At 45.6% G+C, this 27,765-nt stretch overlaps 1 protein-coding gene across 1 annotated transcript in view; it reads left to right on the top strand.

Moving 5' to 3' along the window:
- The first annotated feature begins 217 nt into the window (after nucleotides 1–217).
- plxnb1a (plexin b1a) overlaps nucleotides 218–27,765 on the top strand; it is a 27,768-nt gene continuing 220 nt past the window's right edge. Inside the window, exons 1-37 of the mRNA XM_062540244.1 lie at nucleotides 218–228; nucleotides 378–1,468; nucleotides 2,903–3,085; nucleotides 4,625–4,756; nucleotides 5,067–5,167; nucleotides 5,930–6,065; nucleotides 6,345–6,501; nucleotides 7,114–7,222; nucleotides 8,091–8,199; nucleotides 8,510–9,211; nucleotides 9,819–9,953; nucleotides 10,490–10,612; nucleotides 10,873–10,966; nucleotides 11,703–11,869; nucleotides 12,170–12,321; nucleotides 12,840–12,945; nucleotides 13,562–13,698; nucleotides 14,196–14,372; nucleotides 14,749–14,974; nucleotides 15,277–15,522; nucleotides 15,684–15,860; nucleotides 16,168–16,316; nucleotides 16,447–16,547; nucleotides 16,980–17,197; nucleotides 17,667–17,845; nucleotides 18,191–18,257; nucleotides 18,668–18,814; nucleotides 19,368–19,533; nucleotides 19,703–19,806; nucleotides 20,467–20,551; nucleotides 21,400–21,572; nucleotides 21,903–22,063; nucleotides 22,198–22,345; nucleotides 24,425–24,489; nucleotides 24,807–24,882; nucleotides 25,613–25,687; nucleotides 26,089–27,765. The exon at nucleotides 26,089–27,765 is cut by the window's right edge and continues 220 nt beyond it. Of these exons, the coding sequence (XP_062396228.1) occupies nucleotides 386–1,468; nucleotides 2,903–3,085; nucleotides 4,625–4,756; nucleotides 5,067–5,167; nucleotides 5,930–6,065; nucleotides 6,345–6,501; nucleotides 7,114–7,222; nucleotides 8,091–8,199; nucleotides 8,510–9,211; nucleotides 9,819–9,953; nucleotides 10,490–10,612; nucleotides 10,873–10,966; nucleotides 11,703–11,869; nucleotides 12,170–12,321; nucleotides 12,840–12,945; nucleotides 13,562–13,698; nucleotides 14,196–14,372; nucleotides 14,749–14,974; nucleotides 15,277–15,522; nucleotides 15,684–15,860; nucleotides 16,168–16,316; nucleotides 16,447–16,547; nucleotides 16,980–17,197; nucleotides 17,667–17,845; nucleotides 18,191–18,257; nucleotides 18,668–18,814; nucleotides 19,368–19,533; nucleotides 19,703–19,806; nucleotides 20,467–20,551; nucleotides 21,400–21,572; nucleotides 21,903–22,063; nucleotides 22,198–22,345; nucleotides 24,425–24,489; nucleotides 24,807–24,882; nucleotides 25,613–25,687; nucleotides 26,089–26,193 (6,471 nt within the window). The 5' untranslated portion in view covers nucleotides 218–228; nucleotides 378–385 and the 3' untranslated portion in view covers nucleotides 26,194–27,765. The remainder of the gene's footprint in view (nucleotides 229–377; nucleotides 1,469–2,902; nucleotides 3,086–4,624; nucleotides 4,757–5,066; nucleotides 5,168–5,929; nucleotides 6,066–6,344; nucleotides 6,502–7,113; nucleotides 7,223–8,090; nucleotides 8,200–8,509; nucleotides 9,212–9,818; nucleotides 9,954–10,489; nucleotides 10,613–10,872; nucleotides 10,967–11,702; nucleotides 11,870–12,169; nucleotides 12,322–12,839; nucleotides 12,946–13,561; nucleotides 13,699–14,195; nucleotides 14,373–14,748; nucleotides 14,975–15,276; nucleotides 15,523–15,683; nucleotides 15,861–16,167; nucleotides 16,317–16,446; nucleotides 16,548–16,979; nucleotides 17,198–17,666; nucleotides 17,846–18,190; nucleotides 18,258–18,667; nucleotides 18,815–19,367; nucleotides 19,534–19,702; nucleotides 19,807–20,466; nucleotides 20,552–21,399; nucleotides 21,573–21,902; nucleotides 22,064–22,197; nucleotides 22,346–24,424; nucleotides 24,490–24,806; nucleotides 24,883–25,612; nucleotides 25,688–26,088) is intronic.

The following is a 27,765-nucleotide window of genomic DNA, read 5'->3' as shown; positions in this document are numbered from 1 at the left end:
GTTGAAACTAATAACCCTGAAATAATGGTTTCATTTCCGTAGTTAGTTTACTTTACTTATCTGTTGTCTTTACTAATCTGTTGCCGGCCATTGTATCATATAAATATTTTTGTAATCATAACAAAATGATTTGCTCTCTCTTTTCTTAGGTATTCCCTAAAGCAATGTGCTACATTACGTGATGACAAAAGGAGACACTCCTCCTGACATTACAATCTATAACAAATGGTGAGTTTTGACTGTACTGGCCCACATAAATCATTGCAATTCCATCAATGGGACCTAACAACCAAAATGTGATCCCTGCCATGGTAACTTTTTCAGACGCTCTTTAATGCTGGTGTTTGACCATCAGTCTGTGTGTGTTGTGTTTTCAGTGCTCGAGATGGCCCTTGTATGTGTCCTGCTTCAGCTCCTCCTGCTTGGTGCCGTTAGTGTCCAGACAGAGCACAGATATCCGCGCTTCTCCTCCAATGACACTGTGTTCGAGCACCTGGCCCTGCACCCCGACCCCTCGGTGGGCACGGTGTACGTGGGCGCTCGCGACCGCCTCTTCCAGCTGGACGGCCTGGACGGCCTGCGCCTGGAGCAGGAGGAGCGCACGGGCCCCGTGAGGGACAGCAAGGACTGCCTGCCGCCCGTCACCGAGGCCCACTGCCCGCACGCCAGCTACGCCAGCAACCACAACAAGCTGCTGCTGGTGGACCCCTACTCCATGCAGCTCATCACCTGCGGCAGCGTCCACCAGGGCACCTGCCAGAAGCGTGGCCTGGACTCGGTCCGCCGGGTGCTCTTCTCGGCCGAGCGGCCCGTGGACACGCAGCACGTGGCGGCCAACGACCCGGCCGTGTCCACCGTGGGGCTGGTGGTGCGTCCGCGGCCCGAGGCGCCGCCGGTGCTCTACGTGGGCCGCGGCTACACCAGCAGCCAGCCGCCCATCTCCACGCGCCACCTCGCCACCGAGCCCGTCTTCTCCTACGAGGAGACGGCCAAGCTCACCGTGGCCGGACGCCAGTCGGAGTACGACCACCACTTCGTGACCACGTTCTCCCGCCGCGGACACGTGTACTTCCTGTTCTACAGGCGGGACCTCAAGGCCACGTCGCGCGAGTACCGGACCTTCGCCGCCCGGGTGTGTCTGGACGACGCTGCCTACTACTCCTACGTGGAGGTGCCCCTGTCGTGCCACTCTGTGACTACAGGGAAAAATTACAACCTCCTCCAGGCGGCCCATCTCGGGAGCCCCAGCTCTGGGCAAGAGCTGCTGGTGGGGGTGTTCTCTCCCTGGGTGAGCTCGGCCGTGGGGCCTGGGGACGAGTCGGCTCTCTGCTTCTACCAGCTAGATCAGCTGGACCATCAGATGGACGCCACGCGAGACCTGTGCTACACTCAGACGGGATTTGAGGGCGGTGCTGAAGTAGCCTACATAGAGTACGATGTGAAGTCAAACTGTGCTAATCTGCCAACGGTAAGATAAGTCAGGAACATGACAGAATGAATAATAACCTAACTTCCACTGCACTGCCTTGTTGCATGCCATCATATTGTAATACAATATAATAAGTAAACAAAAACATATTGTGTCCTAACTGTCATACATATAATTTGCGGTCCATTGTTCTGTACCATGTGACATTTGTAGTAAATGTCAAGATACCTTTTTAAAACATGAGCAATTTGGTCTGAAGCTAATTCTGTCTGAGGTCTGGAGTATGTCCCATCGTGCCGCAGAGCTAGCTGCAGTGGGCATACAGTATATCCCCCTGTGCTTTGGCGTGCAGAAGCCAGGAGAGGAGGGCAGTTTGGCAGCCCAGTTTAGGTCCCTAATGAGGCCCGTGTCCAACGGGCAGCGGATCCCAGACGCCAGGCCAGGAGCCTGGGGCCCACGACCTCGGCGTGACCCGCCTCCCGTCTGCCTCCGTTGCCAGGACGGCGAGCGTGATTTAATGGGATTGTTAGGGATCTATAAAACAAACAGAGCACAGCGCCACTAATGAACTCTGCCAAGAGGAGCTGGGGGAGGCCTCGTATACCTCCACATGCACGGCTTTTTCACAATATGCACTCTCAGACGTACACATATGTTTACGTGCACACACACACACACACACACACAGACACACACACACACACACACACACACACACACACACACACACACACACACACACACACACACATACACACACACACACACACACACACACACACACACACACACATACTGTACACACACACATACACACACACACACACACACACACACTATCTAACACACACGCAGAGCGCTTTGTAAACAGGCCCTTAGTTGTAGTTTGTAGACATAATATTGGCCAGCATCGATGGCTTTGTGAAAAAAAGGGAGCCACAGGTGGCCTTAGTGTCTCAGCGGACATAAGAGGGAAAATTGCGAGGGGTGTTTGGCTCAAACAGCAAAGCAAACTTGCAGTCTGCAAGTAATCTGATTTGCCCCCAATCTGCTTAAGGCGGCATAAGAGGATCACGGTGCTCACAGAAACAATGGAGGGACTAAACTCTACTGTAGGTAAAAAGGGTACTGTTCATCTGAATGAATGAGTGGATTTAGCATGACATCACCACAACAAGAGTGACATAATGAACCAAACTTCTGTTTTTACTACACAAATATGGTCATGTAGGCATTTTATATGCAGATATCACTTTTCATTGCCAGTCGCGAGTAGGAACATCCTGTTGGGATTGAATGGGAATTTGTTCTCATGATGAGCTCATTTAAACAAAACAGATTAATACCCGCCTTGGACAAAAAAAGGCTCACATCAGCAGTGTCTGGTGTTGAGCCCTTGCTGCAAGGATGCACAGGATATGGCATGAGAACATGGGGGGAGGTTAACGCGGGTGTGTTTGTTTTTCTCTGCAGAACACCCTGAAGGCATATCCCTGTGGCTCCGACCACACCCCCAGCCCCATGGCCAGCCGCACGGCGGTGGAGAGCAGGGCACTCTGGGATAGCCCCACCGCCCGCCTGACCGCCGTGGCCGCCAGCGTCGGAGAGCAGCACACCATCGCCTTCTTGGGCGACTCCAAGGGAAACGTGCACAAGGTGGACAAAGAGACTAGACCTGCCCTTGAGAACATATTTGTAGTGCAGTCACCATAGATACATACATTCATGCACATCTTATCTATAGGATTTTACTGCTCCTTTAGTGATGTTGATTTGTTGATTTGCTTTTTATTTTCCTGTTTACATTGTATTGTATGTTGTGTGTGGTGTCTTAAGCTGCTGGGGCCTTGAATTTCCCCTTGGGGATCAACAAAGTATCTATCTATCTATCTATCTATCTATCTATATATATATATGTATAAATGTCTATGGCAGTCACAGTTGTAACACTGAGCTTATTAAGTGACTGACTTAAGCAGTAGGTAGCAGTTTTACAAGATTGCCTAATATAGTAAGACTTTCATTTTTTCTGACAAATCAGAAAATAATCAGTGTATACCTTTAGGCAATGTAGTGGTAAATATGCCTCTATAATTTGTGCCAAGTTGGTTAAATGTTTAACCACCTTGACACAAAGCTGATTTCCATACTCCAAATCTGCACATTTAAATGTTTTCTCTACATTCACTCACGTGGTGGATGCATTCACTTGAGCCTCTTCATGGAGGTGGTCCTGCTGGCTAATTGTGAAGAAGTCTGTGAATAGAGGCAGTGGGCCATACCATCCTGAGCTCCAGAGTGACTGGGCTTTGAGGTATAAGATCAAAGGCCCTCAACATGCAGCTGACCAGAAGTAACCCATTATAAAGGGATTATATCATCCACACAATCCGAATACCGCAGCACACACTCACTCAAACACACAGATACACACACACGCACAGACACACACACACACACACACACACACACACACGTGCGCGCTTGCACGCACGCACACACACACAAGCACACACACACATAAGCACTCTCTAACCTTATAGCGAGAGACTGTCATACTCTGAGACACAATTACCCATGGCTGCTTTATGTCCATATCCACATTATTGCATACACACACACACGCACACACACACACACACATACAGTACACACACGCACACACAACCACACACATACACACAAGCCATCTCCTGTGTAAAAGGAACAGAACATGATTTTCTCCCAAGGTAACTGGAGCTGACACTAAATGGAGGCTAATCGTGTTAAGCCTGGCCAAGCTAAGCATGGGAAGGCCTGTTAGCCACTTAGCTGAAGGTGTCTGAGACTTTTAACCATGTCACCTGTCTCACAGATTGGATTTCCCACCTGAAAATCTGATTTAGTGTAATCTACTCCAGAGGCGATATGATTTAAGAAACATTAAGCTCTTTATCCCAATGTATTGTGTTCCCAAGTCCCACATTTTTGAGCTCTCTTGTTTAATGTGTGTATCAGTATATTCACACTTACAGCTGAAGTGAAAGTTTTCATCTACTGTACTTCAGTCAAGTAGTTTCTTTGTACTGTATGACTCAGTGGCCACTAGCCAGTGATCAATTGAGTTGAGCCTGCGCTCTTGTGATCGCCTTGGCGTCATCGTTGTCACGGCTGACCTGTGTGTGTGTGTGTGTGTGTGTGTGTGTTGCTCTGCAGGTGTTCATCGACTACGCCACAGGGCAGGCAGAGAGATATGCCACCATCTCCGTCCAGTCCGACTCCCCCATCAACAGCGATCTGATCCTGGACAAGGAGCACAGACACCTCCTCATCATGACCAGCAATGCTGTGAGTCAAACATGACACACACACACACACAAACACACACACATGCACACACACACACACACACACACACACACACACACACACACACACACACACACACACACACACACACACACACACACACACACATAGAGAAATTGGTTATGATATATTGCATTTATGATAATAATACATTAGAGGACTTTGGCCCGATGCCACATTCTACATTGTTTGTTATGCTGTTTTATTCAGCAACTGGTACACATTAGGTTCTTAGTGATAGGTTCTGAAGTTCTGAAGTTCTGAATGTCTATTGGTGTCCATGTTGTAGGTGGAGAAGCGCCCTGTGTCGGAGTGTGAGAGGCATTCTGACTGTGAGTCATGTCTGGCCTCTCATGATCCCTATTGTGGCTGGTGTGTGCTGGAGGGGAGGTGAGCTTATAACCCCTCGTGTGATCCTGTCTCTGCTGCACTCATGATTCAATACTAACCTAATATCTCCAGAGTAAGCGGTCTCTCGTCAACCCTCTGGAAGCGTTGTTTGCGTCAATAAAGAGGAATATTTGCATCCTCACAGACACAGTGTCCCCATCCATGTTTAGATTTGATATCATTCACAAGTCATGGAAACTTGTTCCAATAAGCGCCCACTTTTTAAAATCACCATTAAGGTAGACATTATTGGCTTGTTTGTTCAAGCTCTGAGGAAGACATTTTTGACAACGTGTAAGCCCCAAAAAATAAAGGCTTTTTACAGTAAGTTAACAAGCAGTGTGCCTTTGTAACTCTCTGGTAAGACTCATACAGAAAATAACTATTAAGTTGAATTTAAAGTCTAACCAAATCCCTAAGTGGTTTGTTTGTTTGTTTGTTTTTTATTTAGATCCACATTAGCATTTGCTAAGCAGCAGCTATTCCTCTTTTTAAAGATATTTTTTGGGCTTTTATGCCTTTAATCAGACAGGACAGTGTAGGGTGACAGGAAACGAGTGGGAGAGAAAGTAGGGGTGGGATCCGAAAAGGACCACGGGGCGGGAATCGAACCCGGGTCACCGGTGTGCGGTGCAGGTGCCCCAGCCAGTCGCGCCACAACTGGGGCCAGCAGCTATTCCTCTTATTCAGTGTTCAGTGTGATGATGAGTGTGATGATGAGTGTGATGATGAGTGAGATGATGAGTGTGATGTTCCCCTCAGGTGTGGCGTGCGCTCGTCCTGTCGCCGGGGTTCTCTGGTGGGCCAGTGGCTGTGGAGCTTCAGCCCCCAGCAGCAGCGCTGCCTCCGGGTCGCCTCCATCAGCCCCCTCAACGCCAGCCGCGGAGAGGAGACCAGTGTAAGTACAGGCGCAGACACTCACACACATACACGCACACACACTCTCTCTCACATACACACATGCACAAACACACAGAGACATACATACACTCTCTCTCTCTCTCACGCACGCACGCGCACACGCAAGCACACACACACACACACACATATACGCACACACACACACACACAGACACACAGACACACACACACACACACACACACCATATTGAATATTGGTGTGTGTGGATCGAATGTGGAAAGTGTTTTTCACATCCTTATCTCATGTTCTGTCCAGATTGTTTTGGACGTTCCAGGCCTGCCCAGTCTGTCTGAGGAGGAAGCCTACAGGTGTGTTTTTAAGGACACTGAAACTCCCGCAACTGTCCAGGGCACCACGGTGACCTGCCGCTCTCCAGACGCAAGGAGCGTTCCGTCTATCAGCCAAGGAGAAGGTGGGACACTAGAGTGCAGATAAAACATACATGCCAGTATTTCATGCCTCTCCATGACCATTCAAATATTCTTGGTTTACGTGATGACCAACGATTGCCGGTCATATATTTTGTATAGTCCATGTACAGTTATTTTGTGTGGATTAAACCCACTTTGTTCCGAGATTATAATAATGTTGCTCTCAAATATATGGTTTCTATGTCATTAATAGGCATGTGTTTGTCTTTATTGTTGATGTTTTTCATAGTTTGGGGGTGTTTGTTTGAGGCAGCAGAGGAAAGTAGTCATCCAGATGACCTTTGCTTCCTTGGGAAAACAGGAATTGTGGGGACACATTCCAGAAATAATTGAATTTGTTGGTTTTAATTCTGAAGGAATAACAACACTAAGATCACAAACACAGACTCCTTTCTCATGGTTTACAGTCTTCCTGACATCCTGCTGCACCACTCATATTGTTCTTGAGAGACCATGATAGCTTTATTATCTGTTGTTAAAAAATACGCCTCTTCAAAACTGGCACGCTGCGTGCGTTGAAGAATCCCAAACACTCCTGACACTCACTCCGACGTGCTATATCTGACTGACAAATGCTCTCCTCTGTCCTGCAGACGCGGTCACAGTTCCCCTCTCGCTCCGCTTCCTCAACATCACAGTTGCCAGCCAAATGTTTACCTTCTATGACTGCGGTCTGGTCCAGCAACTGTCCCCCACTAAGCCGTGAGTGCTTCTTATTTCTTCCGTGCGCTCCACTTTTTTCCTGATAATACATCATAACCCCACACATTACACTATGAAAGCGTTAGAGTGTGAATGTGCATCAGTCAAAAAACAAAAGGGTTGGACACGGCTCATTTGAATACAGACTGGTAAGGTGTGTTAAGGGATGGGCACCAGGAATGTGAGCCATTTGGCGTGTAATCAACCCTGCTGAACTGTGGTTTGCGTGGAATGAAGGGGAGGCAGTGGGAGAGAGAGAGAAAGAGATGCCAGCCAGGGCAGCTGTCACCCTGTGCTGGCAACAGTGCTGAAGCAAAGACGCTGTGACAGATGTCGCTGCTGATGAAGGAGGGGGGATGGGAGGAGGCCCCACACATTCCTGCCCCACAGACTGGAAGGCAATATGTTAACAAGATAGACCTCCAACCTAAACTGCTGAAAAGCCATTGCTTACACTGGTTAATGAATTACATATTACCGGTATGCTAACTGTTGCTCAGTGTGCTTTATAGTTGGTGTAGATTTTCCGACTGGTCTATGGGGATTTTGTGCTTCTAATTTCAAGGCAATTCTCCAGTTCTATGTTAGAATAGTATACATTTAGATGAGAGCACTGCAGAGAATGTTTGATTTTGAATTCTTCTCTAAACCCACAACCTCCCCTCCCAAACACAAATACACACATTAACTCACTCATTTTCTGCCTTATTATAGTCTATTCAGGATGAACTTACTATATACATTTTATCACTGATTAACTCCAATAATCTCAGACTGATTTGAAAGTCATGACATGTTATACATGCTTTTTTTATGCCATTATATGAGTGATGTATACAACTCAAATGTGTATGTCCTGCTCCTACAGATGCACAGGCTGTGTAAGCAGTCGCTGGAGCTGTAACTGGTGCATTCACCAGCACTTGTGTACACACAAACCAACCTGCAGTGAGGGTGTCATCATTTACAATGAGCATGTAAGTTTTACCCTCCCAATCACATCTGAAATAGTCATTTGGTTATACCTATGTGTGCTGCATGCTCAACTAGTATGTGGTAGAAATCCAGCACTTCACTGATATAATTGTTTGTTTGTTGTGTGCTGCTGCCCCAGTGTTTTGTCTGGTCCGTGTCTCCAGACTAAATATTTTGTTGTGTTGTGTTTGTCCATATTTATGTATATTACACTGTTTGTTTCTCCATATTTTTTGTATTTATATTTTTTTCTGTTTTGTTCATGTCTGGTGTTCCATCACCTCCTCATCTCTCCCCCTGTGTGTCAACAAGTTCAAACTCCCAACATCTGGCCCCACAACTACAAAAGCTGTCGATAGATTAGCCTCAACCACGCAAAATCCCACAAATCCGACCACAGGAGTTCACTCAGCCACCGAATCGGGAGCTTCAAACACTGCTGCTTCCGTGACTCTGTCCACCACTCCTGAACCCACGCTGGTACCCACAACGCCGCCTCCCGCTGCTGCCGCCACCACCACGGCCGCTCTGCCACCCATGCTGAACCAGGCCACCACAGCAGCCAACGCGCCCTCTGCCACCACCCCACTGGCAGGCAGACACACGACAGAGGGCAGGCACGCCGCAGCCGACGTTAGCCTCAACAACAACAGCACTTTGTTGGAGGAAGTTCCGTGGACAGGTTCTCAGAACAATTCTCTGCAAGATGTCGGAGAAGAGGAGGAAGCTACAGATTCATCGCTAGAAGAGTCTGTTCTGGATGCAGGAACCACCCATGTGTCAAGTGTAATGGAGCTTCCACTCAATGAAGACATAATCCCTCCATCCGCTGCCCCAGAGGCTGCTCTCACCACTCCCCCGCCTGTTGAGTCTGATGAGGAGGCCGGGGCGGAGGTCTATGTGTCATCTGCCTCGGTCCCCTCTGGGGATGGGGAGGGGGGGAGCAGCCCGCCCGCCTTCTCCCAGAGCTCAGACATGGACTACCAGTCTGACTCAGCTGATTTCTACCTACCGGTGAGTCAGTCAGTGCATCCGTGGAGACTGGGGGCTGAAGTGAAGACTTATAAATAGTCATTCTGGTCATGTAACCTCAATGAATACAGTCAGTCTGGGCAAACATTTACATTAGCATTCAGAGTTTCTCCTCCACTGATAACTGAAGTTGATCTTTAAAAAATAGTGAAAAGTCTGACAATAAGCAATAAGCATGAATCCTTCCTTATTCAGCCAATCAGTCCATTGTATTTCTGTTTAATTTTTGCATTGATGTCTTAGTGCATGTTGTGTATTCTTCTGCTAAACATGTTGATGCAGCTACTTCAACATCAACAGCCACTGCCCATCAGCTTTCAAAAAGCCTGCATGCACCATTTGTTGTGTTTGCGTCATTTTTGTCATTTATGTGTTTCACTGTATAGTGTAGCATCTGTCCCTTGGCTGCACAATCCTGCAGCCATGTGAGGGTGTCTTTTAGAATGTAGCTGTTCTGTATGTATCACTGGTCATTGTGGAGAGTTTGAAACTTTGTGAAGCCAGACTTTGGACTCATGGTGACATTTTGTGACACTCTTTGTGTGTGTGTGTGTGTGTGTGTGTGTGTGTGTGTGTGTAATGCACACAGGGGGACGAGGGCTCATTTGTAAGTGGAGGCTCTTATGCCTGTCCCTGTGTGGAGAGCATCCAAGGCTCCTCTCTTCTGCCGGTCAACATGGACAGGAAGATTACCCTCACAGGACGCAACCTGCATCTGTACAAGGTAGCGCCCCCCCCCCCCCCCCCCCCCCCCCCCCCATTCTAGAATGAGGATGTTTTATGGCCTGGTCAGATTACACGATTTTGGCCCGAATTTGTCGTGACCGACAAGTTTACAGCGTCGTATCCGATTTCAAATGGTCGTGCACGACATCGAACGCGGAGTGAATCTTATAATACGACATGCTTCACAACTTGCGATTTGTCGTTCACAATGTTCTAAAACAGCCCGACAAAAAGTCTGGCTTGTCAGAAATTTGACGGGAGTCGTATGACGCGACCGATGCTTGTGGTGTATGTGGCCACTCTCCCGACCAAGACGCGGAGAGGTTTTCATGGTTCTAAAATCGTATAGTGTGACATGGTAGATCGTAAACGACAATCGTGACCGACAAAAAAATCATGTAGTCTGACCAGGCCATTAGGGATATTAGACTATACTGTGTGCCTCACTATAAGTCTGTCTGTACACATTTCAGCACAGCAGCAGTTCATTCTATGTATTTTCATTGGCTTGCAATCCATTCCATCCTCTGTTAGGATGACGAGTTGGACTATGAGTGTGTGCTGACCGTAGAGGGACAGGCTGTCGTGGTGGACGCATTTGTTGAAGCGGATGAGGCACAGTCCTCCCGATTCTTCATCACCTGCCAACTCCACAAGGTTTTGCATTCTATATTTCCTGTAATTTTCATCATGAAAATTGACATCATGTGTTTAAATGTATGTTATTATGTCCACAGCAGTTTACGTTTCTGGGCATTTATAATGTTATAATTTGTATAAACCTATAACAGGGAAAAAAAGGACATATATATAGAGCATATTTTCATCCCAGTCATATCAAATAACACTATACTGTATGTATGGCTGTCGTGGTTGGCTCATTATGAAGGTCGGTTGTGTTGTGTTGTGGGCTCTAGTATTCCTACTCAGCTGCTGTGGAGGAGTACAGCGCCCTGGTCTCGGTGAGGCGGAGGAACGCCTTCCATATGGACAGTGTCCAGGACCTGCACGGTAAGATCAAATCAGTGGTCAGGCACGGACATGCAGGCAACGGTTAAAAAGCATTACGGTGTGGACATCAGACACACGACAGGCCTCGTATGACAGGCTTCGTGTAATTGCGTTGTATGCATTTTCATCCTGGCTCTCCCTGTGTCTCCAAACGTTGATTGAATGAACTGTGGAAATCCTTGTTTAGGTTGCCATGGCTCTATAAATCTTGGCCATGACAAACAGTTTCAAATCTTTATTTCTAGCACAAGACATATATGTTCCCTGTATTACATGTTAGATCTTGTGTGATGTCCACTAGGCAATGTAAAATTCAACAGAGGTACAACTCGATTACTGTTGTTAGCTCACCAGAGCTAAGCATGTTGAAACATGAAAGAATAAACTCAGTCGAGCTTGTGCTTGGGTAACAGTAGGATTGTGTGAGGAGTGGCTTTCAGTCATGCATCTACCGTACTACAGACAAACAATACGATAGAAAGCCTACCTCACACCTTGCTGGTGCACTGTGCCAACAACACACATAGCCTATGATTCCACTCCGTCTGCCCCATGCAACATTCATGAACACTCCTGAGGCAAAACCACCCCTGACATTAATTGTCCATATTGATTTTCCTCTTGACAAATGACTTTACTGTTCTGACAAATGAAGGCGATAGTGCGTGTAGAAAACAACTGTGCAGTACTGTACAGCGCCGCTGTGGAGAGACTGACCCTGTGTTCACCTTCGCAGTGACGCTGTATAACTGCTCGGTCGGGCGCTCCGACTGCAGCCGCTGCCACACGGCCGACCCCAAGTACGGCTGCGTGTGGTGCGGCGGCGCTCTCTCCAGCTGCCTCTTCGCCGACTCCTGCGCAGACGAGGTGCAGCAGACATGCCCGGCACCTGTCATCCACCTGGTGAGCTTTTGCGCTGGCGTGGGCCTGTGCCAAGAATTTTGGGAAGAGGTTGATCCAAGAATTTTTCGGATTATTATCCAGACAGTTTCAAACAGCAGGCACTCTCAAATCCCCAAATCAAATGCATCACAGTCATGGATATTTGATTCCCGAATGCATTGATGTGGTTGTGGTAACTGTATGCAGTAAAGAGAGTGGATATAGATGAAGAAATCCCATCTAGTTATACCATAAGATTGGGTTTAAGTGTGGAGATCGGTTTGGCTGTGTTTTCTTTAAGCTTCAATTCACTCGTTTCAGATTGAGCCTCTCTCTGGCCCCATAGATGGTGGCACCATCGTCACCATCTCTGGCTCCAACCTCGGCCAGAGAGCTGAGGACATCCAGCACTCGGTCACCCTGGCTGGGATTCAATGCAATGTCATCCCAAGTAGCTACGAGGTCTCATCGAGGTAACACACAAGCACTACTGGACAATTTGTATATGATATCTTCAGAAATAAGATTATTGATCATGATGATATACCAATTTCTTTGTAGACAAAACATTTTCTCTTTATTGTAACCGAGGAGCTACACCAGGCGTGTAACTGGAGCGTTCCGTTTGCGAATCCATTTTAGAAGACTGGTCTATTTTTTTCCGAATGTACGCGCCAATGTCACGTTTGGTATAGCTACTTCTTTTGAATATAGTGATTGTTAACTGCTGCAACATACGCTTCGCGAACGGAACGCCACAGTTAGGCACCTGGTGTAGCTCCCCTGTAAGAGATTTAAAATAATAAGTCAGACAGATGTTATTTGACATGTGTTATACAATCATCCTATTCTTGTTGTGGTTGTATAGGCTATTCAGGGGCAGCACTTGTGGATGTTTTAGGTCAGGGTTTTTGAACAAAGCGTCACGGGCCACTAATGGCAACACTCATTAGTGGAGGCGGACGCTTCATGGTGTCCTTTTGTTGCGCAGGATCGTGTGCGAGACAACAGCCAGTGGAGGGGAGCGCAGTGGCCAGGCCTCGGTGGAGGTCAGGGACGGAGGAGTCGGCCTCTCAGCACAGCGGTTCCACTTCCAGGTCTCTATTGCTTTACCTGTATTATTATTACCTCCACACAGGAGGTTATGTCTTCATCGGGGTTTGTTTGTTTGTTTGTCTGTCTGTCTGTCTGTCTGTCTATGTGTTTGTTTGTTCGCAAGATAACTCAAAAAGTTATGGATGGATTTTGATGAAATTGTCAGGGAATGTCTCAAAGGAGGTTATATTTTCATCGGGGTTTGTTTGTTTGTCAGTCTGTCTGTCTGTCTGTCTGTCTATGTGTTTGTTTGTTCGCAAGATAACTCAAAAAGTTATGGATGGATTTTGATTAAATTTTCAGGGAATGTCTCAAATGACCCAAGTAAGAAACGACTACATTTTGATTTAGTGATCCGTATCACCGTCTGGATCCAGGAGGCGGTTATGTTTTCGCTCTCTGAGTGCTTTTCTAGTTGATGTGTTAGCCTATATTAGGGTGGGTCGATTAGTTCATACAAAATGAGCTGAGAACTCTCTGAGGAGCGTGTTTGTGATGTGTTGATGTGTTGTGTCATGCAATATGAGCCAGAGTTATTGATGACTCTGCTGTTCAGTAACCGCAGTAACCGTTGCTACGGTCAGTCATTTTGTCCGCATCTCTGTGATGTCATCTCAGGATCCGACGCTGACGGACGTGTTCCCTCAGAGGGGCCCGCTGGCCGGAGGCACCCTGCTCACCATCACTGGCCACAGCCTGCGCACGGGCAACCTGCGGGACATCACCGTTCTCATTGGAGGAGTGCCCTGTGCCATGTAAGAATGACATCGTCCAGCAAGAGCATACATTGCATTACATTACATTACATTACGTTTGGCTGACGCTTTATAACCAAAGCGACTTAGAACATGGTAAAAACATTTTTAAAATGATAAGAGCAATTCTAACAACAAGTTTTACAACAATAAACAGCAACCACAATAAGAGCATCAATGAGTGTAGTATGTGCCTTAATGAGTGCAATTGTCTGTAGGATAAGCAAGACTAGTTGTGCTATGAGAATAGATGTTCTCTGAACATACCCCTATAATAAACATGAATGCTCATTTTTAGTCTCAGTCAAGTAAATGATTTATCCTAAGATGATTTCATATATGAACAGACTAAATGATTATCATATTTAACAATATGACAAATCATGTTGTGAGCTCCTCTGTTTAAATGTTTAATCAGCACAACAAAAGCCTATTAGGGTGATAAGTCATCATATTGTGTCATTCTGCTGTCATACCCTTGTTCCGTTTCTCGGCAGTTCCTCTGAGGTGCAGGATGATCGCATCGAGTGTGTGAGCGGCAGCAGCAACAGGACTGGGGAGTACGGCGTGGTGGTTCGCTTCAATAGGGCAGAGCGCCATCTGCAGGCCGTTCCCTTTCATTACTGCCCTGATCCCAATGTCACACAGGCGGCTCCGTCCAGAAGCTTCCTCAGGTGGGTCTTTCGCCCTGTTCATCATCTGGCATCTTTCTATATTTACAGTAATTTCCCGCATATAAGCCACAGGACAGTGTTTTATCCAAGTTAAAAGAAACAAAACCATATTAATACCATATTACAGTAACTGCCCCCCTGTATTACCCTCATAGCTGAAGAAATGTAGCAAAATCAATGTATAAGCCGCGGCTAATACTCAGGAAATTACGGTAGCTGTAAAATGTAACCCCCAGTTCAAATAGAACTGTAAATATTGTATTGTAATAAATAATGTAAATATCTTTATGAATAAATAGAAATAAATATATGAATAACACATAAAGTTATTTCAAAACACTGACAAGTTAGTCCCTGCGTCCTGTCTGTTTTCCAGCGGCGGGCGGATGATTCGAGTGTCTGGGCACAACCTGGATGTAGTTCAGGAGCCACGGATCCGCGTGACCCTCGTGCCTCTCAAGCCCCATACGCAGAAGAAGAGGAAGAGGAAGAGGAGGAAGACTGAGAGCATGGAGGAAAGGGAAAGTAGGCCGCTCAAAAGGTTACGGCGGATTGTTCCAGAGCCCGGCTGTCCGGAGGGAGTGCTCTGCACGGTGAAACAGGTGAGCATGATGTTGTGTCCTAGGTGTTGTGTTCTCTGTTCTAAATGTCAGTTTTGACTGCAGTGTGAGAGTTTTTTTTCTCAGCACTTTGCTGATGTATTGTGTGCTCTCACTTTTTGAAATTTGGAAAAAAAAAAAGAAAAAAAAAATACGCCTGGTCAGAAGATGTCCGGAACATTTAATCAATACATTTGAATTCCTCTAGCTTTTAGCCCGATTTCTTTACTAACTGTCGTGTCAGACCCATTTTGTTTCTCCTGGAAGTCCTACACTACTGACTCCGTGTTCCTGTGTACTGTTAGTTTGAAGAGCGCTGCACAGTGAACAGCTCCTTCCTGATCATGTGTGGGACGCCAGCCGTGGGGGCTGAGGCGCTCCATGCCCAGGTGAAGGTGGACTTTCTGCTGGACAATCTCCACTTCAGCTTCGGGGCCGTCAGCGGAGGTGATGCGTTCAGCTACGAGCAGAACCCCGTCCTCCGACCGCTCAACCAACACGACCCCAGCAAGCCCTATCGCCACAAACCTGGCAGCATCATCTCTGTCGAGGTCCAAGGCTCATTTTTACATTCTTCTTACATCATGTAGTGTGTTACAGTATGTCATGTAGATCTGTGAAATATCCCCTTCAACAGCATGTGTGTGTGTGTGACACCTTTTGAAAAATAATATATTATATTGTCTGTGACTGACTCTCGATCCACTTGCAGGGTGAAAACTTGGACCTGGCCATTTTCAAAGAGGAGGTGGTGGCTGTCATCGGAGAGGGTGTTTGTGCCGTCAAAACGCTGACCCGTAACCACCTGTACTGTGAGCCCCCTTCCCAGCAGCCCTCAGTGGTGGCATTGAAGAGGCGTGAGGGTGCAGATGTGCTCCCAGAATTCACAGTGAGTCATAATCTCCAGGCTTGCTGTAAGCTTATAATACGCTACACACAGCGCTATTGTTGTAGCTCCAAGACATGGGCTGCTTAGTACAACAGATGGCTGCTCTGACATTTTTTGAAAACAGTTTAGAATGCAATCTAGGCTTTTTTCGTGAACTGAATGTGAAACTAATCTTGCAGTTCCTAATGTATCTTTATTGTTAGTCATATGTGTTTCCCCATCCCGGTTCAATCTTGCTCACATCTGTGCTTTGCTCTTAAACACTTGATCCTCTGGGTGTCGTTGACCACATCTTTACTGTTCCCAGGTCAGAATGGGGAGCTTAAACTTCTCTCTGGGCCGTGTGCAGTACGACACCCAGAGCCTGTCCACCTTTCCTCTAGAGGCCCAGGTGGGAGTCGGGGTAGGGGCTTCCATTGTGGCCCTCATTGTGTTGATCATCGTCTTAATATACAGGTACGAATGATTTCTGGCTGTGTTGAATTCAGTTAAGGGCTTGCCGTATGTCCAGAGTATCAAAATAGTCAAAGCACATTTATGCCTCATGAATGGTTGTTTGGACCCATTTGTCTGTTTTGTGACTCAGGAGGAAGAGCAAACAGGCTCTGAGGGACTATAAGAAAGTCCAGATTCAACTGGAGAACTTGGAGACCAGTGTGAGAGACCGCTGCAAGAAGGAGTTCACCGGTGGGCAGCCCTTATTGTGTCCAACATACCAACATCTCTCTCATATTTGCCAACTCACATAAAGTGTATATCAACGATTCAAATCGTTATTTAGTCATTTACAAAAATGTCCAACTCTTTTTGTTCAGTGTTCATTGCATACATAAAATAATTGGCAGGCAGGGATGCCCAACTCTTTGGATGTTTACTGCTTGGCTAATACGGCATGACTGTGCTGAATGTTTACTTACTTTGGCACTCAGAGTTGTAGCCATCTTTGTGAAGTCTTTAGAAAAATATGATGAACAAGTGGTTGAATGGAATCTAGAAATTAACTGTAGTGGCATGTTTTAGTAGTTAATTCTCCAGTCTTTGTTAATTGTTATTTTACGCAGATGAAATGTATTATTTGTATGAATAATCAAACCGTGTTCGATGCACCTGTGTGTGCAGACCTGATGACAGAGATGATGGACATGTCCAGCGACCTGGTGGGATCTGGGACCCCGATCCTGGACTATCGCACTTACGCTGAGAGGATCTTCTTCCCTGGCCATAAGGAGTCGCCGCTCCGGCGAGATCTGGACGTGCAGGAGTGTCGCCGGGCCACCGTGGAACAGGGCCTGGTGCAGCTGTCCAACCTGCTCAACAGCAAACTGTTCCTCACCAAGGTATCACCAGCCTGGGTCACCTTTGGTCTGGTGCCTCCATTACTTTTGGTTTGACACAAACAACTGTTTAAAGGGACACTTCACCGATTAACATTAAGCTTTGTATCTTTAGAAAACCAGTCATGTTTTTGAATGGTCGTGCATCATTCCCTCAGTTTGCCTTGAGATGGGAGAAATGCGGATTTCAATGAAGCCCATGAATAGGACTTCCAGCTTTCAATGATGTAAAATGATGATTTTTACATCATTGAAAGCAGGAAGTCCAACATTGAAATCCTTTAACCTCTACCATTCCAGCTCCTGTTCTCAATTTGTGACACACACACACACACACTTATTTCCTCATTTGATTTGGGCAGTACCACTTGTTCTCAGAAGATAAAATAGAGACAGACTCTACAGTTTCACTGTTTTCCACTGTTTAGATCTGTGTTTCAAAAACATGCGCGATGCAAATGTCGTCTTTCAGTTCATCCACACGCTGGAGGGCCAGCGGACGTTCTCCCCGCGCGACCGGGCCTACGTGGCCTCCCTGCTGACGGTGGCTCTCCACAGCAAGCTGGAGTACTTCACCGACATCCTCAAGACCCTGCTCAACGACCTGGTGGAGCAGTACACCGCCAAGAACCCCAAACTCATGCTCAGGAGGTGAGAGACGAAGCAGGCACCCATCACCATGTGGTCATTCGGATTTAAGTTCAGCTAAATATTCAACATTCATATATTCACATATTCACATATTCACATATTCATATTCAGTGGATACGTTTGCTAGCATTTTTGCACAGAAGACTTGAGGAGTTTTTTGTAATCACTCGCTCGACGTTCGCTCGACGATTACAGTTGTATAAACATATCATTTTGGGGTGGTTTGTTTACCCGAATCTGACTGTTGAGCTAAATGAGCCAGAGCTGCATGTCATTAGAGCCGGTGACCAGGCTGAAGGCTTCGGCTGCTGCCACCAACACATTCTCCTGTTTCCCCCTTTTCAGGACCGAGTCGGTGGTGGAGAAACTGCTGACAAACTGGATGTCGATCTGCCTCTACTCATTCCTGAGGGTGAGCTGTTGCAGAGCTGCACTTTGCTGTCGTGCCGCCTACTCGTTTTCATTTGTTGTGGTACTTTCTGTAAAATAAGCAGTTTTCGGTGGCTTGCAGTGTAAGCATAATGTGTATGTGTACATGTTTTTTGGAAAGTTATTTGAGTTTTTGTTGTTATCATATTCCTGCTATACATAGCTGAATGCTGCATGGCAGACCTCTTTGAAAACAGATCTGAAGTCAGGCTTCTGCTGTGTGGCTGGTTTAGGCTCTCTGAGAGTTAGCACTGTGGCCTCAGGAGCTGCTGCTGATGTGTGTTCTGTGCGCGTGTGTGTGTGTGTGTGTCTGTGTCTGTGTGTGTGTGTGTGTGTGTGTGTGTGTGTGTGTGTGTGTGTGTGTGTGTGTGTGTGTGTGTGTGTGTGTGTCAGGACTCAGCGGGGGAGCCTCTGTACATGATGTTCAGAGCTATAAAACACCAGGTGGATAAGGGCCCTGTGGACGCTGTGACAGGCAAGGCCAAATACACACTCAATGACAACCGGCTGCTCCGCGAGGATGTGGAGTATCGCACATTGGTGAGGGACCACACGCACACGCACACGCACACACACACACACACACACACACACACACACACACACACACACACACACACACATTTTTACTTCTTGACTGTTTAGTAAGGAAGTAAGTAAGTAACATTTATTTATATTGTGCATTTTTCATGCACAAAGTGTGCTAGCAGGAGTGGCGAAAGATGCCAGTGTACAATTCCTGCACTTAAAACACACTGTTTTCAACATCATTTAATACTAATTATGATATGAAAATTAATCTGCAAAACTCCATACTACTGTATGCAATACATCAGCTTTTAATGAGGAACACAAAAGGGTGGGTTGCATCAGCAAGAATTACGTTTTATTGACAGTTGCCGTTTTGATAGAATGTTGCCGTTTCAAAGATTCCACCATTCATTCAGGTCAACTAAAGTTGGAATTTTGAAACCTAGATCAACAAATCCTTGATTAGGCCTAAACCACGATTAATTTAGTCCTTGTTGGTGCAACCCACACTAAGACTAAGTTAAAATGCTAACTCTACTCTTCCATTCACTTGTCCACCCAGACCCTAAATGTCCTGGTGACTGGAGGGGGTGTCAATGAAACCCAAACGATGCCCACCAAGGTGCTGGACTGTGACACCATCACCCAGGTGAAGGAGAAGGTTCTGGAACAGACCTGGAAGGGTCAATCCTACTCCCTGAGACCCCCGACGGACTCCCTTCACCTGGGTACGGTTCAGGCAGAGGCGGGTTATGAGACCCAGATGTATGATGACAGGGAACAATGTCTGCAGTATTTTCTATCTCGTATATCTTCTGCATGCAAGCGCAGATATGTCATGTTTTTGAATATGGTGTAATTTTTATTTTATTTCTTTTTGACACCGAAACGAAACAGAATGGCGGGCAGGGACGGCGGGTCACCTGATTCTGTCAGATGAGGACCTCACGTCTGTGGTGCAGGGGACATGGAAACGACTCAACACTCTACAGCACTACAAGGTCTGAGCAGAGGCACAGCCCACACTAGGGCAGATGAAGCAGTGGGCAACGCTGCTGGACATGTTGAATTTGGAATGAAATGTTTGTCTGAGTGGATTAAGTTGTGAATTCTGAGAATGAATGTTCAAGAGCAGTCAGAAATGCTTTTTGTGTTTCACAGATATTTATTATTTAACCAGTTTTGTATGATAGTGGCTTGTAGTGCAGACAGCATACACACAGAGTGCCCATACATACAGAGTGCTTTTTTCAGATGTGTTTGAATGCAGCTGTAGGTGGTTGACTCTGCTTAGAGCAGACTGCAAATAGAGTAGAGTGATCCCACAGTGGAAATGCCATATGTGTTTGAATACGTGTGAGGGTAAAGCAGAGAGAGAGAGAGAGAGAAGAGATATGGCTATTATTATATATTTTTTCTCCTCTCGTTATTTAATTTTATCTCCTTACCGACATAAATGTAAAGTTGATTATTCACATGTTATACTTGTAGCTTTAGCAACAATGACTTTACCCATCCATGCCAATAAAGCACCATTTGATTTGATTTGATTTGAGAGAGAGAGAGAGAGAGAGAGTGAGAGAGAGAGAAAGAGAGAGAGAGAGAGAGAGAGAGATCCCTGCGTGCTGACTGGTGCTCATTCAGTTGGTCTCACTCTCCAGGTCCCTGATGGAGCCACCGTCACGCTGGTGCCTCGCCACTCCAAGCACATCCACCATGACAGCCACGACTACATGCCTGGAGAGAGTGAGTCGCTTTATGCCTCCACCTACAATCATGGACCCTTTTACGCTTCTGATCCTGTTTGTTTACCGTCATGGGTCACGACAAAGATCTTTCATTACTGACAAGATAGAGCAACATAATGCATCTCTATGGAAGCAAAATTCGAACAATTCCTGTCTGCTTCAAGAGGCGTGCAGCAAAGACGTCATAGTGGGATATCGATCTCTCAAGCAGTTCAGTTCAAATGTAACGTCACTTTCTAGGTCTAAAGGAGGATTTCGCCCCCCCCCTCCCCTTTGCGAAAACAGAACGCGGAAATTGGCGAACGTTTGCGCCTCTCACTCCGCTTTAAACCTTTCTGGTCATGATCACTAGGTCTTTAGTGTCATTATACATTAGTATGGACTGGCTTCTATGAATGGCCCTGGGAATAGCTCTGTAACATGCATTCATCATCAGTTTATCAGTTATCACTGATAAATAAAACTGTGTCACATCAGATGCGCATTATAAAGAGACTAAATGATTGAATTAGCCCAAATGTAACGGGCTCCAGAGAGGAAGAGGGGGCTCACTGATCAGTTTTACTGTAGCCTATACAGAAGCTGAGCTCTGCTTATCCAGTCGCTCTCCAATCACTTCCCTCATATGTCCTGGCTCGATCTGCTCTAATAAAAAAACAAGCAAAGCACGCACATCCAATCTCTAAAATCTGGGTGCTAGACATACTGGATATCAAATGAATCGAAGAAAACAAGTATGCTACACCATGAGCTGATGTCTGAGGAACGTCACAATATAAAGTTATTTATCAGGAGCTCATGGTTTTTCTTCTTACTCTGCTCTCCAATGTCCTGCTGTCCTCTCAGAGACGCCCATGCTGGACGATGGCGACGAGGGGGGCATGAGGCTGTGGCACTTGGTGAAGGCCAGCGAGGAGCCCGAGCTGCCCAAGCACAGGAGGGGCAGCCTGAGGGAGAGGGAGCGCGAGAGGGCCAAGGCCATCCCAGAGATCTACCTCACACGACTGCTCTCCATGAAGGTGCCAGTCTACACGCACGCACGCACGCACAAACACACACTAACACACATACACACACACACACACACACACACACACACACACACACACACACACACACACACACACACACACATACACACAATCCAGGCCTGATAGAGTTCAGGCGTGGTGCCTGACTTCAGGCTTGAGCTCGGCCATGTACAGTACGATGTCAAGAAAGGCTATTCTCTATATTGTCTTTGAATGCACAGATAATTTCCTGTCTATCAGCCCTGACAATCATTTATGTATGCATGTATGTAGACACACATGTGAAACTGTTGTGTGTGTGTGTGTGTGTGTCTACAGGGGACGCTGCAGAAGTTTGTGGACGATCTGTTCCAGGTGATCCTGAGCACCAGTAGGCCCGTGCCCCTGGCCGTCAAATACTTCTTTGACCTCCTGGACGAGCAGGCTCTTCAGCACAACATCACTGACCCAGAAACGGTGCACATCTGGAAGACCAACAGGTACCACAAAACACTGGATCAGACAAATCATTCATAAACGTGAATTATGTTCAACTTTATTTACAGTTTAATACTATAAAACATCACTCGTTACCTTTTTCTGTCATTGTTTGATCCCATTTCCCCCTGTTTAGCCTACCCCTAAGATTCTGGATCAACATACTGAAGAACCCACACTTCATTTTTGATGTGCACACCTCTGATAATGTGGATGCTGTGCTGTCGGTCATCGCCCAGACCTTCATGGACTCATGCACCATTGCTGACCACAAGCTGGGCAGGGTGAGCCGAGACACAGGGAACACTGCAGCATAAATATGGCCATAGATATGGTCTACATGTGTATAAGACACTAAGATACAGATTTATTTAGTCTCTACACAGATCTAATAGAAGTACAGTAAAGTCTCTTCAGGGACGCTGCAAATGTTATCTACTGTAGTTCTTGTATCGATTCTGATGGTTGAGTGCCAAGCTGATTAAGCATATAGGTTGGATATTGAATGTACAGTACATAATCACTTTACTGTTCAGCAGAAATGTGCATCTTGAGCGCTGTTACAACTGACAGAAAAAAGGAATGATAGACAGGCAGGGGCAAGGGCAGGGGAGTCACTAGGAATTAAGGTTTACTGGGGCACTGTGTCATTTGTGTACATGTTTACTGGGGCACTGCGTCGTTTGTGTACATGTAAGACATTTGTTTTTACTGGGGCACAACTTATTTTTACTGGGGCACGTGCCCCAGTAAAACATGCCTAGTGACGCCCCTGGGCAAGGGTGGGCTAAGCCCGAGCATTGTGTCTTGCCTACTCAAGCAAAGTGTTATTTTTCAGTTGTGCATCTGCACAGTGTGCAGTGTGAGTTGGTGTTGAATATGATGCTGGCTGGTACATAGCTGAACAGTTAGGTCTATGTATGTATGTGTGTTACAGTAGGTAACCCCCCCCCCCCCCCCCCCCATTTGCAAGTTTGCGAAGTTTGCGAAGTTTGCAAGTTTTCTGTCATTTTTCTGGCCATTCCTACTTCACGTCACCCTCGCGTGCACACGTGGCTGCCCCATGGTTCCTTCCTGAGAGAATTTTTTTCCTTTAAGAGAGACTTGATTTGTATGAGAGGAATTGATGATGCCGACATCACTTGGTGTTTACCAAGTGCTTGAGTGGGATTTCATATCGGTATAAACATAGAAAGAGTCAGTGCAGCTGCAGGTAAAGTATGAGAGTTGATGTCCTCTTCTGTTTCCCCTGGCTGTACTCCTTTGTGTCTTACTTCTGTAGTGATTTGTGAAGTTTTTGAAACCAAGTTTATTCATGAGAGTATATTGGACTCTTATGGAATTGCGTATTGTAGCTTAGTGGGGTTAGCCATGAGTGGTCCCCCCCCCCCCCGCCATTTTTTGCATACAGTGGTTCACTTAGTACTGTGTACTGTCAGTATGGGGGGGGGGGACCCAGAGTGTAGCACTGTATCTACCTGGCTACTTTAGCTGTTGGCAGGGATGGGCCAAATACACCAGCATGTGTTTTAAAATAGAATATCAAATACCCTAATCGTAAGTACATCAAACTACAAAATACTGTACATTAGCCACACCAGGTACCAAAATAAAGTACTGTAATTTTTTTAATTTTGAATGTTACAAGTATCTTTATGTACAACCCTGTGCCCCCTTGAGGCCTGGCATGGCCATTGCATGGGCAGTGCAGGCCTAGCTTGCCCAATCAGCTAATCATGTGCACTTTGTGAGGCTGTGTGGGTATTTTAGAATATAATATGATATATAAATACTTTCATGAGAGCATGATATCACTTTGCAAATCTTCCATATCTATATATTCAATCTATTTCTTCATCAGTACACTGACTCTGTACACTAGACTTTCCAATGCCTACGAGCTGTATTTTTTAAACTACAAAAATACACATTTTGATACAAAATATAAAGCCATTTTCTTCAACAAAACAAAATACTATTTAATAAATAATAAAATGATTATTTTAGATACAGGTATCAGAAATACTGTTCATCCCTGGCTGTTGGCTGGAGCAATTACCAATTTGGTTGTTTGTGTTTTGTATCAAAGTCAATTTTGGTGGCCAACCAAAATGTCTGCTGGCCCACCCAAATGTAGTAGACTAGAATCAGCCCTGATGGTAGATGCTGTAAATTCTGTTATTTAGTAGGATAGTTACTGTAATTAGAGAGACAAATGAAGGAGGGCTATTTATAGAAGCAGTGTGAGCTTTTACTATGTCTTCTGCCACACCAACCAAGCCCTTTTTTTTACAGCCTACCGTTATTTTTTTACTCTGTTTTCATTGTGTCTGTGTTTTTCCCTCTTTTTCCTTTTTTTTTAGGATTCCCCCATTAACAAGTTGCTCTACGCCAGAGACATCCCGCGCTACAAGCAGATGGTGGAGAGGTGAGAATGTGCCAGCCTGTTGGCCTCCCGGCCCTGGGCACTGAGCAGACTGGCCCGGGCATTGGAGGGCACCCCCCCGCCCAGCTGCCCGCTGCTCACTGCAAAAACACCAACACAACCTGGAGCCTGGCACACAACTGTTTTGGCACCGCTCACACATAAACTGATACACGGAGGCACACCGGCCTGTGCGGCTTGGCTGTGTATGGCTGCTCAATTAAGTTTGTAAATGTTCAGTGTTGAGAATGAGAATCGGGGGCATATAGAATGTGGATGATATGGCTGAAAGTGCTGATGATTGTGACTTTTTGTTGAAGGTATTATGCTGACATCAGGCAGACGATTTCAGCCAGTGATCAGGAAATGAATTCTGCGCTTGCAGAGCTGTCAAGGGTAAGTCTGGATGACATCAACACTGTTACATCTCTTATAGTCGGATGTGTGATAGTCCTATCCAAGTATTGACTGCAGCAGCCTCAGTAGAGTACCCCCAGCACAAGAAATCTTCAGCATTATCATGTATGTACAGTAGTTAACTTTAAACATTGAATAGCAGTGTATCTAATGTTATTTTGTGAGATTGTTTGTTGTGTTGTTGTCACGGATATGCTGGCGATTACGCCACTCCGTCCGTAATTTTTTGTCTTGTCTCATGATGTTATTTTGTGAATTTGTTTGTTTCATGTAGTCATGGGTACGCTGGCGACTACGTCACTCCGTTCGGCACTATTTGTACTGTATCAGTGTTGTGTGTAAAGCGCTTTGGGTTGCACTCAGTGCACGTGAAATGCGCTATATAATTAAACATTACCTTACCTTACCTTACCTTACCTTACCTAATGTGTAGCTGTGTGCTGCATTGTTGGTGGTTAGTGAGGTTCCCTATTCACTGTAAAGTGCTTTGGGTTCCTTGATAAAATGCTATATCAGTGCAATGTTGTTATTGTCGCCAGGAATATCCTACCATTTTACCAACTGTGCAAGATTCATCTGCCCTTCTTCTGGAAGTTGCTGTCGTCAGATTGTTCTCTTTCAATTCCCCGCACCAATATAAGTTATGGCTAAAAAAACACTTGTCTCCCTCTGATATGAAGTTGATGATCTCTTTCTGTCTCTTTCTCAGAATTACTCTGGCGAAGTGAATTGCCTCGTGGCTTTGCACGAGCTATACAAGTACATCAACAAATATTATGATCAGGTGAGTTTATGAAATAAAATGCACAGATCACACAGTACAGAGAAGTGTTATACTGTACATATTTTCCTCTCTCTGTCTACATGAGCACAAACAGTCCCTCAACTGTCTTTTAATCAAGAAAAGCTGGAATAAAACAGTTATTCTACATAAAAATTGTATACCTGACAAAGACCCGAGCGGTCGAAACTTTGTGCTTTGCCATTAAACCGGGAGCATGTAAGACAGTGTGCGGATATCTTTCCTTTGACTCCGTTTGTGCCCATATCCAGCACCTGTCGCAATTATATGGATGTGCGTACATTCCTATACTGCATATTTTGTCTGAAATTATGAAAGAAAAAGCTCAGACGTCTGCCCCTGTGTCTCTGTGTGTGTGTGTGTGTGTGTGTGTGTGTCTGTAGATCATTAGTGCACTGGAAGAGGACCCCATGGCCCAGAAGATGCAGCTAGGCTACCGGCTCCAGCAGATCGCTGCTGCCGTGGAGAACAAAGTCACTGACCTATGACCCCACACACTGGACACTGTAGCCCGACTCTGATTGATTGACAGGTCAGGCAGACTCTGGATACCTGGCCGAGGCCGCTGGGCCGCTCAAAGGGAAGACTGGCGAGTACTGTAAATGACCTCCGCATGAGCTGGAGATGTTTGTCCAGAGTGCCATAGGACAGGAAGAGACGGAGATGGATGAAGCTGGCAGAGGTATGAAGGACTGGTCTCCATCATCATCATCATCATCATCATCATCCACCAGATGAGACTTTAAACCTCGGCAGCGACTCACGAAGGACTTGACATTGCCACTGTTACAGTATTCTGGATTATGCTGATTTCTTTGCAAGTTTTCTGTCATTTTTCTGGCCATTCCTACTTCACGTCACCCTCGCGTGCACACGTGGCTGCCCCATGGTTCCTTCCTGAGAGAATTTTTTTCCTTTAAGAGAGACTTGATTTGTATGAGAGGAATTGATGATGCCGACATCACTTGGTGTTTACCAAGTGCTTGAGTGGGATTTCATATCGGTATAAACATAGAAAGAGTCAGTGCAGCTTCAGGTAAAGTATGAGAGTTGATGTCCTCTTCTGTTTCCCCTGGCTGTACTCCTTTGTGTCTTACTTCTGTAGTGATTTGTGAAGTTTTTGAAACCAAGTTTATTCATGAGAGTATATTGGACTCTTATGGAATTGCGTATTGTAGCTTAGTGGGGTTAGCCTGAGTGGTCCAAAACACAATGGGTCTTAAAACTTAAAAATGAATAGGTGTTATAAAATATAAAAAGAAAAAAGAACAATTGGAAAGGTGTCCTCTATTGACCCAATATTTTTTCTATTGCATACAGTATGGTTAATGTAAATGATTAAAGCAAAGTGAAGCAAAGTGAAGTTTTTACTCAATTTAAAACTGGATCTCAAGATTAAAACCAAAGAGAGCCAAGAACAGAAAAAAAAAACCACTTTGCATTTCCCCCAGTGACCACCAGATGTCAGCTTTCTAAAACTATTCATCCAGCAACTGCACTTACTGTAACTTGGTGTTTGGAGATTATAAAAAAAAACATTTTGTGGAATTACATGAAACACAGTACTTAAATACCTATCAAAATAATCAGTGAATGATGTTGATTCAAAAAGACACCACTTCAAAGTAAATACTGTTCAGGATGTTTCAGGTTATAGAAATCCCTATGTCTACTGGTTTAATTGAAAGGATTTATACCTGAATTAATTCAATTCCAAAAATGAAAATTTTAGCAATGTCATTTACTGTCTGAAGTACATTTAAGGCGCTTTTACTGGAGGTGTCATGTAAACACAATTACTTAAATGACTGAGTCCATTTTATTTATTAATTTATTTATTTTTGACAGTTTGCTGCTGTAACAGCTTATCAATTCAAAATTAAAGACCAAAAGATGGAGCTTCTGTCAAAAGTGTCAATGTCTCCTCTCACTCCTGTCCCTGGTTCCCAGTTTTTCCACAAGGAAGGAATGAAGGATTGGAATATTCCATGTTTTTCTTTTTTTTTGATGAATGCATGTTTACAAAACTGCAGCAGTCCCATGCTGATCATGAAGAATGC

Source organism: Sardina pilchardus, chromosome 7, assembly GCF_963854185.1.
Source record: "Sardina pilchardus chromosome 7, fSarPil1.1, whole genome shotgun sequence".
In the NCBI taxonomy this organism is placed as follows: domain Eukaryota; kingdom Metazoa; phylum Chordata; class Actinopteri; order Clupeiformes; family Clupeidae; genus Sardina; species Sardina pilchardus.
Note: the sequence above shows the minus strand (reverse complement) of the source record. Positions and strands in the feature narration are given on the sequence as shown.